The sequence below is a fragment of the Delphinapterus leucas genome, chromosome 1 (assembly GCF_059928025.1).
Source record: "Delphinapterus leucas isolate spDelLeu-1000000601 "Yukka" chromosome 1, BTC_Dleu_Yukka2, whole genome shotgun sequence".
NCBI classification, from domain to species: Eukaryota; Metazoa; Chordata; class Mammalia; order Artiodactyla; family Monodontidae; genus Delphinapterus; species Delphinapterus leucas.
Genome location: NC_143129.1, coordinates 115,201,455 through 115,217,770, shown reverse-complemented (window position 1 = coordinate 115,217,770; position 16,316 = coordinate 115,201,455). Strand labels below are relative to the sequence as shown.

Sequence of the window (16,316 nt, the reverse complement as noted above, 5' to 3'; positions counted from 1 at the left end):
TCAATACCAGGTGAGTTAATCAGAATGTGAATTATGGTCTTATACACACTAACATACACTCACATACCAAAAAATAAGACATCAAATACATAGTTCAATAATAAAAAGAATACATTTCTGTGTGTGTAGTAAAAACTTTATGTATGTTTCATACTTAGACTAAGAAAAAATTTAGAACCATACTTTTATAAGGAAATACATCAGTGTTTAGACAGGTAGGACATATGGGCTCAAAAATATTTAACTGTGTATGAAATGAGAAAATAAGTGATTACCTTGGCACCTTGTATACCTTGTTCTCCTAAGAGACCATCTGGTCCTCTTGGTCCCTAGAGATGGAAAAAAATATCTTGTTGTTAATTTTAAATGTTTCTTTTTTTACTGTTATGCATCCTTACAAATGGAGACACTGGACTCTTTTTTAGTTGAAAAACTCCTTTTGCTTGTTTCTGTGCCATGAACACAGTAAAGACTACAGCTGAGTATATGGATGAACCCATTTGCATGGGAGAATCAGGCCAGTGTTTTCAAGATTTAATGCCAAATAGTAAATCAGATGACCACAAAAACAGCTGATTCAGTTGTTGAGGTAGCTATAGCATAGGTTTGTTACTTGAGTATTTTGTTTACCTTATCCTTTACTCTGCAGAAATCCAGGATTTATTCTAAAAATAACTCTAAATTAACTTTAAAGTGGCTGGTTTGTTTGTCCAAACAGTCTTCCTAAGTTTTATATTTTTGAAATGGAACTCTTCTCATCACTTTATTAGAAACAGAATGCTGACTGCACTGTTCCCCACTATGCACCTGCTTGGCAGCTGAAAGATGGCAAGGGGCACAGAAAAGGAATAGAAAATGTTGCTGAGAATGTTCTTGTAAATTTAAAACTTCTCATCTATGTTGCTATCAATATTAATTCAGTAATTAGTTATGAAGAAGCATTAGTTGCAAAAGTCATTCTCTAATGAAAGAGGACAGTATATGTTCCTTGCCTAATTATAACTGTCCTTGGAAGATCTTAAAGTCCTTTGCGAGGGAATTAATTTAATTCTACAACCATTAACTAAACATATACTGTGAAAAAGGCACTGCATTAAGTGTTATGGGAATCCACATTATGAGATAAGGTAAATTATATAAATAACTATAAAATAGGCAGAGATATTGTGTGTTAAGGGCTAAAGGGATCAAAGGAGGGAGAGAGCTTTCACATGTTTGTAAAGGGAATGAAGATATTATTTTGACAGTCAGAAATCATGCTCTAAAAGAAATTCTAGATGGAGGCATAGTATGAGAAAAGGGTAAAGAAGCAGGAAAAAAGATACTTAAGAATGAAAAAACTAGTTTGTTTAGCTGAGCTGGTGATTACATGGAGTATTTTTTAGTATTTCTATACGAATAAATAATTGTGAAAAGACTGGGATTTAAAACGTGAAGGACTTGAGTTTATATTTGAATCGATAAGCAATGAGGAGGCGCTGAAGATTTCTATACAAAACAGTGATACAAATCTCCCAATACAACATGCTGATTTGAAGAAGTCCTGTAGGCTTCAATATCTTCTATTGTATCCCATCTGAGGCCAGCTTAGTTTAGCTTTATACTATTAAAAAGCTGCTTACTTCCGGGAAGATCCCACATGCCGCAGAGCAACTAAGCCTGTGCACCAAAACTACTCAGGCTGCGCTCTAGAGCCCGCAAACCACAGCTACTGAGCCCGCGAGCCACAACTACTGAAGCCCGCGCACCTAGAGCCCGTGCTCCGCAACGAGAAGCCACCGCAATGAGAAGTCCACGCACCGCAACGAAGAGTAGCCCCTGCTCCGTGCAACTAGAGAAAGCCCGCGTGCAGCAATGAAGACCCAATGAAGCCAAAAATAAATAAATTTGAATAAATAAATTAAAAAAAAAAAAGAAATGAAGGAGAAGATATCACTACAGACCGCTGAGACATTAAAGGGAAAATAAGGGACTACTATTGATAGAAACAACTCTTCACACATAAATTCTACTCCTTCGGAGTAAACTGACCCATTCTTCAAAAGCAAAATCTCAAAACAGGTCAAGGACAAAGAGATTATTTGCATAACTTTGTATCTATTAAAGAAATTGATTTTGTAAATAAAATCCTTCTGAAATAAAAATCTCCAGACCCCCCCCACAAAAAAAAAAAAGAAAAAAACTGCTTACTGTAAACAGGACTCTCTTCCTGGGTGCCCTTAGGGTAAGTGAAGCCCTGATCCTCTTGGACACATCCACAGGATTGGAGAGAAGACTCACACTCCATGAGGATTTATAGCTCCACTGGGCATACTAAAGCTAAAGCCATAGCTCTAGCCCTACAATTTCTGTCTATATTTAAGGTACTCCATGATTTGTCCCCAGTTTACTTTTTGATCCTATTTTCCCATAAAAGACTGCAAAACTAAGTTAAAGTATTAATGTACAGGACATTGAATGTCAAATTGAGGAGTATGGACTTAATAGATAAGTGACTTTCAAAGTGTGTTGTTGTTCATTCAACAAACATTTACTGAGTGCCAACTATAAGCCAGGTATTGTTTTAGGCCCAGAGGATACAGCAGGGAGAAGGGACAAATCCCTGAATTTATAATCAAGCAAATAGATATATAAAATTAAAATATAAAATGACTATAGGTAGTCAAGTGTAATGAAGAAAAATAAAGGAGGTTAAGGGACTAGAAGGAGTCCAAGGTGGGGGGCCCCTTTAGATCAGGGTCTGAGAAGGCTCTCTAAAGTGACATGTGGGTAGATCTGAAGGAGCTGAGACTGCAGGCTATGCAAATAACTTGGGGAAGATCATTCTGGCAGGAGAAATAGCAACTGCAAAGGTCCTGAGGTGGGGGCTTCCTTGGAATGTTTGACAATGAAGTAACTGAAGATGGAAAAAAAGAACAATGTTTAAAGGATGACTCTGAAGTTTTAAGTGCAAAGATCCCTCAGGACCTTGCTCCAATAATCACCTTCATCTTATCAGTAGCCTGTATTGATTCTCTTTCTCCAGCACCTTCTGTGCTTATTTTCTTTTTTCTGCCCTGTAAGAAAACACTTTCCAATTTTTTTTGGAGTAATAACAGAACGTGGCTGAGAAAATATGAAAAGGAATCAGTGGTTAGCATTCTAAAATACCACAGAAAACAAGTAAGATCTAGAAATGTATCCACTGGTAACTAGGCACTTAACTCCTTTGCAACATGAAAGTTCTTTCTTGGATATTTTGTTAGTAAGTAACCAGTGGAATTATGACAGCATTAATATAAAAACAAATTGGAAGTGTAAGTTTGTTTAGGGTAGAAGGGTGGGGGAGTGGGGAGAAGGTAACAATTTTGACTCTAGACAACCAACCACAATGGTAAATCCTCCAAGTCTAATGCTAGAGTTAGAAGTCATTCTGTCTAGGTTTAAAAGTTAGCAGCCATAAGGATAAAGCTTCAAAAGGCCCCCAAACATAGAGTAATAAGTTAAAAAGAATTTTTAAAAATTGTTTGGTCCAAAAATGATTGAACAAAGTCTCATTTCTTAGATAAAAATAAGATTAAGTGGTTGCCTAGATATATATGCAGAAAAGGCTGCATTGAGCTCAGGAAGAAAGTCTCATAATTAACTGCCAGTTTCTGCCTCAGCACATAGATCACCCACTGTCAAGGCTGAACTAGTCTGAACCCTGCTTTGTAAGATGAAGCAACTGAAGCCTGCAGATATCAATATAAGTGAGTCACCTGATTCACATAATGTCTAAAGACTTTGAATAACTATGCTTTATTAAGTTTATAATATTTTTTCAAATGTTAAAAAATAAATAGATGTAATCCTGTTATCAAGTGAATTCAGGCTGAAATAGAGGACGTGAAGTTTAGAAGAAGTTTACAAAATGAATATTAAACACGAGTAAAATGCTGATTGGTATTATAGGTGAAAGGAACTCCCTCCAAAATTAAGAAATACTTTAGTGATAATCACTCATTTTTTAATGTTTTCCATTAAAAAATATTTTTACTTAAAAGTACTTTCACATTTATTATTTCATTTACTAAACCAGGACTAGACAGGGAAAAACGAAAGAGAAGTTTCTGCTCCCACTGTGATGACTAAGGTAACCACATTAAGTTAAAAAAAAATGTCTAAGTACAACAATTATATTTAATTAAAGGCTATAAAGCCTGAGGTTGCTAGTTAAAGAGGTTAAGGCTGGCAGAACTCTAGGAAAGTTTGGTTTTCTCTGTGCTTCAGTTAAGGGTTGGTTAATTAGCTAAAAGCTTAGCTTTATCAATATCTGCAAGCTTCACTTTGATGCTGGCTGTAGAAGTTATCCCTGGAGTTATTCTTTGACTCCTGAGACATAACAAGCTTCAGGACAAGCTATAAGAAAATTATACAAGCAATATTATAATAGGTACCTAATTGGGTATAAAGTTATTTTTTCTAATACCTGCCTTAAAATCTCTACCTATAAAGCTCTTGAAGAATGTATTCTGGTTAAGTTTAAAAAAAAAAATCTAATCTTTTCTTTATCCTCTTTTGGAAAAGTTAAAAGTTGGCTACAGGTATTGTTTTAGGCCCAGAGGATACAGTAGGGAGAAGAGACAAATCCCTGAATTTATAATCAAGCAAATAGATATATAAAATTAAAATATAAAATGACTATAGGTAGTCAAGTGTAATGAAGAAAAATAAAGGAGGTTAAGGGACTAGAAGGAGTCCAAGGTGGGGGGCCCCACTTTAGATCAGGGTCTGAGAAGGCTCTCTAAAATGACATGTGGGTAGCTCTCATCAAACAATCTCAAACTACATGAATATTTTCAGCCAATCCTCTTATTTTTTTCAGTTACATAAGGGGCAGGATTACACAATCTTCATAAAACTAGTTAGAAAAATTTTCATAATACTAAGTTGCTTAGGTTATTTCCTGAGATGGCAGGTATTGTTGCTTGTCTGAGCTTTTGCTATTCTCTGTCAATATTGTATGATACTTTAAAAGCCACTGGACTGTAAGTCATTAAACCGTAAAATCCATGTGGTTTAGATCTAAGCAAAAGTTAACCTTGAATCCTCCATGATAGTAAAAGAGTGTTTGACAGATGGTATTATATCAGTGAATGTTAGATAAATGAATGGCAGATGGATGGATAGGAGAGAAGCAGAAGGCCAGGCAGACTCCTTGGGTTGTGGTCCTACCATTCATGATGTTTGCATGTTCACCTATGATAATAGTACAAATCACAGGCAGAACAGCAAGGGCACACAAGCACTAGTTTCATAATGAGAGTTCTTTGTGTGGCCTCCTAGTGCAAATGTGCCTAGCTTCCCCTCCAATGTACTGTGACACAGTTGTGTGTCATAAAGTGTTACAGGTGTGCTGGAAATACTGACTCATTCAGCCTTTGGGGTAGCAAGGAAGGGCTGGGGCACAGGAATTCCCAGCCAGATACTTTTTTCATTTATCCCTGTGGGCTGGACATATATTCTCATTTTTTGTGAGTGAAAAATATTTGAAAGGATATTTATTATGATCACATCTATAGTGGAGAATAGATTGGAGAATGGATTGATGGGAGAAGAAGATATTAGGTGATAATTAGAATGGAACTTCATAATACTATATTCTTTCCCAAATATTCTGGTCTTTAGTTCTTTTTGATATTCCCAATGTTCACTGATTATTTGAAATATTCTCCTATAAAGGAAGCACTTTTGCATTAAACAAAGCCCTTATTTCTAAACAAAAAGACCTTGTTTAGAAAATACTGGTGAACTTTAAATAATTATGAGAAGCCATTTGGGAACAAATCAGTAAAACGTATTTGGAGGATGAGAGGAAAATAGACACTTGAAGAGGTGAGAATTGAAAACAAAGTGTCAAATCAGAAAAGAGTAATAATTTGCCCAAGGATCACAGGGAGGTTAGAAAACTGCAGAGAATATGAACTTTCCATATGACTTATCAGACAGTACAAGTGGTTCAGAAACATATCTTGCTTAGGTTCATGGCTTATGCCTGGATAATCAATAAGACCTCAATTACTTAGCTAACCAAAGTAAGTATTTCTGTTTTTTTAAATCTTTCACAAAACTCGTTGAACTTTCCCACTATGAGTAATACAAAGTTGAATAAACACATTTGACCTAACCAAGTACTGAATGCTGGCAGGGTACAGACCACTAAAATGACAGAGTACAGATCATCTTCCATGAGTTTTTATTTTATTATTTTAAATCTCATTTGGGCTAAAATAGATGTGGCCATCAGGATTATTTATAGACTGTAAATCCATAAGCCAGAAAGGAAAACTGTTTTTCAGAAAAGAAATGACAATACAGAAAAATTTGCTCTTTCTTTAATCTTCACCTAAAACACAGCACATGAAATTAAAGTCGTTATTTATTTATTTTGCCTATTTTCTTTTCTTTTCTTTTCTTTCTTTTGGCCATGCTGCACAGCTTGCAGGATCTTAGTTCCCTGACCAGGGATTGAACCTGGGCCACGGCAGTGATAGCACCAAATCCTAACCACTGGACTGCCAGTGAATTCCTAAAGTTGTTACTTTAAACTGAGCCTTTTTCTCCCATTTGCCAACTGGAAAACGGCAGTTTAAAAAAAAAAAAAAAACTTTGTTATTTGGAGGCCATGCTTTTAGAATTTTATAATATTTTCTTCACTAGCTGTAAAAGTCAAGGTAAAGCCAAGGGAGAAAACAGAGTTCTTAAAGCCCACATATTCAAATTAATCAAGGAAAAATACTCTAAAATTCAATAGGGGTATTGAATAAGCATACGGTTTGGAATCAGACACACTAAGGTTTGAATCCTGGTTGTGCCATAGACCTGCGTGTCTACAGTTCATATACTTAAACTCTCTGAGCCCCGTTTTCCTCAACTGTGATGTCTGAGATAAATGCCTCTCCTTCCTAGAGTGGTTTTGAGTATTAGGTTAGATGGTATATGTAAAAGTGCCTGGCACGTGACAGGCATGCAATAAATGGTAGTTCTTATTTCTTTAAAGAAAAAAAAAGGATTTAATGTTTAAAAGACTTAAAGAGTGAATGGTTTTAATTTAATTCTTATGCATAATTATTAGACAATGATGACATATTATCTCTTATTTACAGTGAATAAACTCTTAGTCATCCTGTGTATTCTTATTCTACTTCTTATCACTCTTATTCTGTCATGCTGTTACTATCCCTTGCTATAGAAGTCTCTTGTGAGTAGAAGAATAATTTAAACATCTTTGTGTTCACAATTCCCCCAAAGAATGAAACTGGAAGTTGGTAATAAGAAAGAAGAATTCTTTATCAATAAGTGAAATTTCTAAAACACAAAATGGAAAAGTATGGTTTTATAAATACAAATGATTATGAATTACCTTTAAATTAATGTAGGTAGGTCATCTAATATAATGAAAACAAGAAAAAACCCAACAACCTCTAAGCATGATCTAGAAGATATAGAGCTATTTTTGCTGAACGCATCACTATTTATGACACCATTTTTTAAAAGGTTAATGCACTTCCTTGATTAGATAACTTACTCTTCGTCCTTTAGGACCCGGACTCCCAGGTGGTCCTCTTGCCCCCACAGGACCCTACATGTTGAAAATTTAAAAATCAGTTATAGAATTAACAGGAATGTTATGAGAACAGTAGTTACAACCTTTCTTATGATATGTAATTCTCCTTGGGAATTCTTAAAATAAAATTGATTAGTCTCCTTTAAAAATATGCTTTAATTATTAAACAAATACCATACTACCCTCCCCCAATATTCTGCTTCTGACATAGTCTACTATTTGGAGAAATTTAATTTCTAAGTGTTTACACCCTGAAAAAGAATGGGAAGTATTTAATATTCACTGACCACATAGTTTTTAGGATGAGCACATACGGTGGTGGGAGACACAACACATAAGAGAGACACCCACTTAGCCAGTCTGACCAGTCTAATATGCCTGGTCCATCAAAGAAGCAATGGCTACTTCTGCAAGATTTCTTTCTCATTACTCTAGATACTTATGATAATCCCATCACATAAAAATAGATTTTTTTCTGTTACCATGAAAAATGCCACAAAATTTTCCAAATTTACATGCCACAAAAAAATAGCCTTAAAAGAAGGTTAAGTTGTTATTTGTTACTAAGTCGAGTACAATGAATTATTTTTATACCCAATGTTCTCCAGTGTTTAGAAGACAAAATTTATTTATCTATATAACACAGGTAGATAAAAACAGTGAACTTTCACAGGATCTCAAATCTATTTCTTATCTTACATGAGTAAAAAGATTGGCAACTGTTCCCTAGATCAGTCTTCCTCATTTTAGAAGTCAATGACACATCTATCAGTATGCTGGAAGATTGGGCATATCTTCAAAACAGAAGCTTCACAAAACAGCATAAACCATTTCTGATAATAGTTCTGCTTAGGGGATCACAAAGGCTGATATTCTTCACATTTAAGTTCACAATAACTCTCAAATTTTAATAAGCAAACTTTCTCTGTAGAGACAAGGCTTCACTATCTTTCTGTAACCACAAATGGAGTTTTTCAAAACTCAGTTTTTGAATAAAGGTATATTTTCCATGAATTTTATCAGTTTGAGAATATGTGGAAATTTCTAAGAACAACATGTTGGAAATTGTGCTTGTGATTTGTTTGTCCAATAGGTCTAAGCTTGATTACTGACTCTGTTTTCTTATATGTGGTTATTCAAAAGAAAGTTTAGATATTTTTTATTTTAGGTTGCATAGCTATACTATTAGAAGTGAGCAGTAAATAATAGAGCAAGTAGAAGTGAGGAGGTTCAAGATACCATGATATATTCTAGAGTGTTTTGCATTGACTGGGAAGAGAAGTCTTTTCTATACTTACAGGTAATCCCAGTGGACCCATGGCTCCTGGAGCCCCAGGAGGACCTGGATATCCCTATAATTTAAGCAAAAATATAAAAGACATAAATTCTCCATCACATCTAATTATTTTCATTGAAGACAAACAAGTAAATTATAAATAGTAATTAAAAATGATAATGTGATAAGATCTCCCTCTACTATCCAAGAAGTAAGAGGCCACAGGAAATGTTCCAGAGATAGACAACAGAAATAAAAAATGTTTACATAGAAGATGGGTACATTTTTATTAGAAACTCTTTGCCTAGAAATGAAATTTGCTAGCCAGAATCACATATTATAACCTACTAAGAAGAGAATATTCATCTCACATCTCTGCAGGTTGTGTTATGCTATGAATAGATGTATATTATGTTATACAGACTGTGAAGCCATATCATTTTCAGATGTCAGGGAATTCAATAATTAAGAAATGTGGGCCTCTCCAGGGGGACTCGAAGACCAGCAGCCGTGTGGCTGACTGGGTCTTCGTGCTCTGGCCGGGTGTCAGGGCTGTGCCTCTGAGGTGGAAGAGCAGAGTTCAGGACATTGGTAGACCAGAGACCACCCGGCTCCATGTAATATTGAATGGCAAAAGCTCTCCCAGAGATCTCCATCTCAATGCTAAGACCCAGCTTCACTCAAGGACCAGCAAGCTACGGTGCTGGACTCCCTATGCCAAACAACTAGCAAGGCAGGAACATAACCCCACCCACTGGCAGAGAGACTGCTTAAAATCATAATAAGGTCACAGACACCCCAAAACACACCACCGGATATGGTCCTGCCCACCAGAAAGACAAGATGCAGCCTCATTCACCAGAACACAGGCACTAGTCCCCTCCACCAGGAAGCCTACACAAACCACTGAACCAACCTTAGCCACTGGGGGCAGACACCAAAAACAACGGGAACTACAAACCTGCAGCCTGCGAAAAGGAGACCCCAAACGCAGAGAGTTAAGCAAAATGAGAAGACAGAAACACACAGCAGGTGAAGGAGCAAGGTAAAAACCCAACAGACCAAACAAATGAAGAGGAAACAGGCAATCTACCTGAAAAAGAAATCAGAGTAATGATAGTAAAGATGATCCAAAATCTTGGAAATAGAATGGAGAAAATACAAGAAACATTTAACAAGGACCTAGAAGAACTAAAGAGCAAACAAACAATGATGATCAACACAATAAATAAATTAAAAATTCTCTAGAAGGAACCAATAGGAGAATAACTCAGGCAGAAAAATGGATAAATGACTTGGAAGATAAAATAGTGGACAGAAATACTGCAGAGCAGAATAAAGAAAAAAGAATGAAAAGAACTGAGGACAGTCTCAGAGACCTCTGGGACAACATTAAATGCACCAATATTCGAATTATAGGCGTGTAAGAAGAAGAGAAAAAGAAAGGGACTGAGAGAATATTTGACGAGATTATAGTTGAAAAATTCCCTAATATGGGAAAAGAAATAGTCAATCAAGTCCAGGAAGTACAGAGTCCCATACAGGACTAATCCTAGGATAAACATGCCAATACACATATTAACCAAACTATCAAAAATTAAATACAAAGAAAAAAAATTAAAAGCAGCAAGGGAAAAGCAACAAATAACATACAAGGGAATCCCCATTAGGTTAACAGCTGATCTTTCAGAAGAACTCTGCAAGACAGAAGGGAGTGGCAGGACATATTTAAAGTGATGAAAGGGAAAAACCTACAGCCAAGATCTACTCTACTCAGCAAGGATCTCAATCAGATTCGACAGAGAAATTAAAACCTTTACAGACAAGCAAAAGCTAACAGAATTCAGCACCACGAAACCAGCTCTACCACAAATTCTAAAGGAACTTCTGTAGGCATGAAACACAAAAGAAGGAAAAGACCTACAATAACAAACCCAAAACAATAAAGAAAATGGTAATAGGAATATAAATATCGACAACGACCTTAAATGTAATGGATTAAATGCTCCAACCAAAAGACACAGACTGGCTGAATGGATCCAAAAACAAGAACCATATATACGCTGTCTAAAAGAGACTCACTTCAGACCTAGTAACACAGACAGACTGAAAGTGAGGGGATGGAAAAAGATATTCCATACAAATGGAAATCAAAAGAAAGCTGGAATAGCAATACTCATATCAAACAAAGTAGACTTTAAAATAAAGACTACTACAAGAGACAAAGAAGGACACTATGTAACGATCAAGGGATCAATCCAAGAAGAAGATATAACAATTGTAAAAATTTATGCACCCAACATAGGAGCAACTCAATACAAAAGGCAAATGCTAACAGCCATAAAAGGGGAAATCAACATTAACACAATCATAGTAGGGGACTTTAACACCCGTTTCACCAATTGACAGATCATCCAAAATGAAAGTAAATAAGGAAACACAAGCTTTAAATGACACATTAAACAAGATGGACTTAATTGATATTTATAGGACATTCCGTCCAAAAACAACAAAATGCACTTTCTTCTCAAGTGCTCATGGAACATTCTCCAGGATAGATCATATCTTGGGTCACAAATCAAGCCTCAGCAAATTTAAGAAAATTGAAATCCTTGTCAAGTATCTTTTCTGACCACAATGTTATGAGACTAGATATCAATTACAGGAAAAAATCTGTGAAAAATACAAACACATGGAGGCTAAACAATATGCTACTAAATAACCAACAGATCACTGAAGAAATCAAAGAGCAAGTCAAAAAATACCTAGAAACAAATGACAATGAAAACGCAATGACCCAAAACCTATAGGAATCAGCAAAAGCAGTTCTAAGAGGGAAGTTTATAGCAATACAATCCTACCTCTAGAAACAACAAACATCTAAAATAAACAACCTCACCTTACACCTAAAGCAATTAGAGAAAGAAGAGCAAAAAAACCCCAAAGTTAGCAAAAGGAAAGAAATCATAAAGATCAGTTCAGAAATAAATGAAAAAGAAATTAAGGAAACAATAGCAAAGATCAATAAAACTAAAAGCTGGTTCTTTGAAAATATAAGCAAAATTGATAAACCATTAGCCAGACTGATCAAGAAAAAAAGGGAGAAAACTCAAATCAATAGAATAAGAAATGAAAAACGAGAAGTAACAACGGACACTGCAGAAATACAAAGGATCATGAGAGATTACTACAAGCAACTATATGCAAATAAAATGGACAACTTGGAAGAAGTGAACAAATTCTTAGAAAAGCACAACCATCTGAGACTGAACCAGGAAGAAATAGAAAATATAAACAGACTAATCACAAGCACTGAAATTGAGACTGTGATTAAAAATCTTCCAACAAACAAAAGCCCAGGACCAGATGGCTTCACAGGCGAATTCTATCAAACATTTAGTAAAGAGCTAACACCTACCCTTCTCAAGCTCTTCCAAAATATAGCAGGGGGAGGAGCACTCCCAAACTCATTAAACAAGGCCACCATCACCCTGATACCAAAATCAGATAAGGATGTCACAAAGAAAGAAAACTACAGGCCAATATCACTGGTGAACATGGATGCAAAAATCCTCAACATAATACAAGCAAACAGAATCCAACAGCACATGAAAAGGATCATACACCATGATCAAGTGGGGTTTATCCCAGGAATGCAAGGAGTCTTCAATATACATAAATCAATCAATGTGATAAACCATATTAACAAATTGAAGGAGAAAAAACATAAGATCATTTCAATAGATGCAGAAAAAGCTTTCAAAAAAATTCAACACCCATTTATGGTAAAAACCCTCCAGAGAGTAGGCACAGAGGGAACTTACCTCAACATAATAAAGGCCATATATGACAAACCCACAGCCAGCATCATTCTCAGTGGTGAAAAACTGAAACCATTTCCTCTAAGATCAGGAAAAAGACAAGGGTGTCCACTCTCACCACTATTATTCAACATAGTTTTGGAAGTCTTAGCCTTAGCAATCAGAGAAGAAAAAGAAATAAAAGGAATCCAAATCAGAAAAGAAGAAGTTGAGCTGTCACTGTTTGCAGATGACATGAAACTATACATAGAGAATCCTAAAGATGCTACCAGAAAACTACTAGAGCTAATCAATGCATTTGGTAAAGTTGCAGGATACAAAATTAATGCACAGAAATCTCTGGCATTCCTATACACTAATGATGAAAAATCTGAAAGAGAAAATAAGGAAACACTCCCATTTACCCTTGCAACAAAAAGAATAAAATACCTAGGAATAAACCTACCTAAGGAGACAAAAGACCTGCATGCAGAAAACTATAAGACACTGATGAAAAAAATTAAAGATGATACAAACTGACGGAGAGATATACCATGTTCTTGGATTGGAAGAATCAGCATTGTGAAAATGACTATACTACCCAAAGCAGTCTACAGATTCAGTGCAATCCCTATCAAACTACCAATGGCATTTTTTACAGAACCAGAACAAAAAATTTCACAATTTGTATGGAAACACAAAAGACCCCGAATAGCCAAAGGAATCTTGAGAAAGAAAAATGGAGCTGGAGGAATCAGGCTCCCGGACTTCTGAGTATACTACAAAGCTACAGTAATCAAGACAGTATGGTACTGGCACAAAAACGAAAATATAGATCACTGGAACAGGATAGAAAGCCCAGAGGTAAACCCACACACATATGATCACCTTATTTTTGATAAAGGAGGCAAGAATATACAATAGAGAAAAGACAGCCTCTTCAATTAATGGTGCTGGGAAAACTGGACAGCTACATGGAAAAGAATGAAATTAGAACATTCCCTAACACCATACATAAAAATAAACTCAAAATGGATTAAAGACCTAAATGTAAGGCCAGACACTATAAAACTGTTAGAGGAAAACATAGGCAGAACACTCTATGACATAAATCACAGCAAGATCCTTTCTGACCCACCTCCTAGAGAAATGGAAATAAGAACAAAAATAAACAAATGGGACCTAATGAAACTTCAAAGCTTTTGCACAGCAAAGGAAGACGAAAAGACAACCCTCAGAATAGGAGAAAATATTTGCAAATGAAGCAACTGACAAAGGATTAATCTCCAAAATTTATAAGCAGCACATGCAGCTCAATATCCAAAAAACAAACAACCCAATACAAAAATGGGCAGAAGACCTAAACAGACATTTCTCCAGAGAAGACATACAGATGGCCAAGCGGCACATGAAAAGATGCTCAACATCACTAATCATTAGAGAAACGCAAATCAAAACTACAATGAGCTATCACCTCACACAGGTCAGAATGGCCATCATCAAAAAATCTAGAAACAATAAATGCTGGAGAGGGTGTGGAGAAAAGGGAACCCTCTTGCACTGTTGGTGGGAATGTAAATTGGTACAGCCACTATGGAGAACAGTATGGAGGTTCCTTAAAAAACTACAAATAGAACTACCATACGACCCAGCAATCCCTCTACTGCGCATATACCCTGAGAAAACCATAATTCAAACAGAGTCATGTACCACAATGTTCACTGCTGCACTATTTACAATAACCAGGACATGGAAGCAACCTAAGTGTCCATCGACAGATGAATGGATAAAGAAGATGTGGCACATATATATAATGGAATATCACTCAGCCATAAAAAGAAATGAAATTGAGTTATTTGCAGTGAGGTGGATGGACCTAGAGTCTGTCATACAGAGTGAAGTATGTCAAAAAGAAAAAAATCACAAACCATACGCTAACACATATATATGGAATCTTAAAAAAAAAAATGGTTCTGAAGAACCTAGGGGCAGGACAGGAATAAAGATGCAGATGTAAAGAATGTACTTGAGGACACAGGGGGGTGGGAAGGGTAAGCTGGGACTAAGTGAGAGAGTGGCATGGATTTATATATACCACCAAATGTAAAATAGCTAGCTAGTGGGAAGCAGCCGCATAGCACAGGGAGATCAGCTCGGTGCTTTGTGTCCACCTAGAGGGGTGGGATAGGGAATCTGGGAGGGAGACACAAGAGGGAGGGCATATGGGGATATATGTATATGTATAGCTGATTCACTTTGTTATAAATCAGAAACTAACACACCATTGTAAAGCAATTATACTCCAATTAAGATGTTAAAAAATAAAAGAAATGTGAATGTGTACAAATACTTTAGCCTGTCAAATTTCAGAAGGAACACACCCTTTGTGGTTTAACCATATTCAAATGATTCGGAGAATGCCTTAGGAGTCAATAATTCGTGAAATTAATTAGCCTTATGGGTATATTAAACTTCCTTGTTGACAGCAATTGGAGATAGGTAAAAAAATAATCTTACAGTGCTCTACTCATAATACAGAAGTTAAAACTGAGCAAAAATTTATGTACAATGAATTTGTAGATAGCATTAGGTACACCAGATCCATCACAAGATATTTTCTGAAAGCAAGATTCTTTAATAGAAAATAATTGTTCATTTCTATCACATTTAGAAACTTTAAGAAATGAAAAAACTGCAATCCAGATATAAAATTTATCAGCTATTACTATCTTAAAGATAAAAGAATGTAAGATGAATTCTGCATTCTGCTCTTCCACATATCAAATAATTACAATGTGACCACAAACTCATGGAAAAGTGGCAATGATGATATGTGCCATATAAACTATAAGCTATAAAAAAAAAAGTAGAATCCTGATTGAATTTTCTTCTTCATCCACTTAAGCTAACTTAGGATGGTTTAATTCTTCTCTTAAAACTATAGGCTCATTAGACCTAGCCATGTGATTTGCATGCTTTTCAGTGCCAATCAGCATTCTGAATGGTAAACTGTTTAGAGAAGAATATTCGAATGGAAATTTACTACAAAATAGCATTTTTCACTTCCTTAAACTTCATTCAAGGCAATTCCACCTCTGGAATGCCTTAACTTTATTATGTTCTTTGGACACATATCTTTCAAATCACTGAGCTCTTACCATAACACCCTTTTCCCCCTGGGGACCTAGTGGCCCTGGATTTCCACGTTCTCCCTTTTAAAACAAAGACAAAAGAAAAACATTGAGGCATGTTAATTAGTCATGAATGAGCTAAGCCTAGACAAGAAACTCATCCTAATTTTCAGTAATTTTTAAATTTACAAATTTTGCATTTTTACCTTAAAGTTGCTAGACTTTTAATAAAAATCCTCAAGATACTTTTTAAGGGATAAAATACTAAAAAGTCTTATTAAAATGATGCAATCAGAAATTATGAATAATCAACATTTAAAATTGAGCATGCATCGTATTCTAGTTTTGCAAGTAGAAATTCTTATAATTTTGAGACATATGAAATATAAGGACTGTAAAAGTATGAAAGCATATTGTAAAAATTAAGTGTATAACCGTTGAACAAAATTTTATTTCTGTAATCTGTCCATCACAATTAAGCATAATCATGATAATCACACATGCCACAGCAGATTAAAGGT

The 16,316-nt window shown here is 35.6% G+C and overlaps 1 protein-coding gene across 1 annotated transcript in view; it reads right to left on the bottom strand.

The window, feature by feature from the left end:
- The window catches only part of COL24A1 (collagen type XXIV alpha 1 chain), a 430,389-nt gene that overhangs the window by 147,369 nt on the left and 266,704 nt on the right, over window positions 1–16,316 (bottom strand). The window contains exons 26-29 of the mRNA XM_022580934.3: window positions 15,823–15,876; window positions 8,887–8,940; window positions 7,550–7,603; window positions 276–329 (exon numbers count right to left, since the gene is read on the bottom strand). Of these exons, the coding sequence (XP_022436642.2) occupies window positions 276–329; window positions 7,550–7,603; window positions 8,887–8,940; window positions 15,823–15,876 (216 nt within the window). The remainder of the gene's footprint in view (window positions 1–275; window positions 330–7,549; window positions 7,604–8,886; window positions 8,941–15,822; window positions 15,877–16,316) is intronic.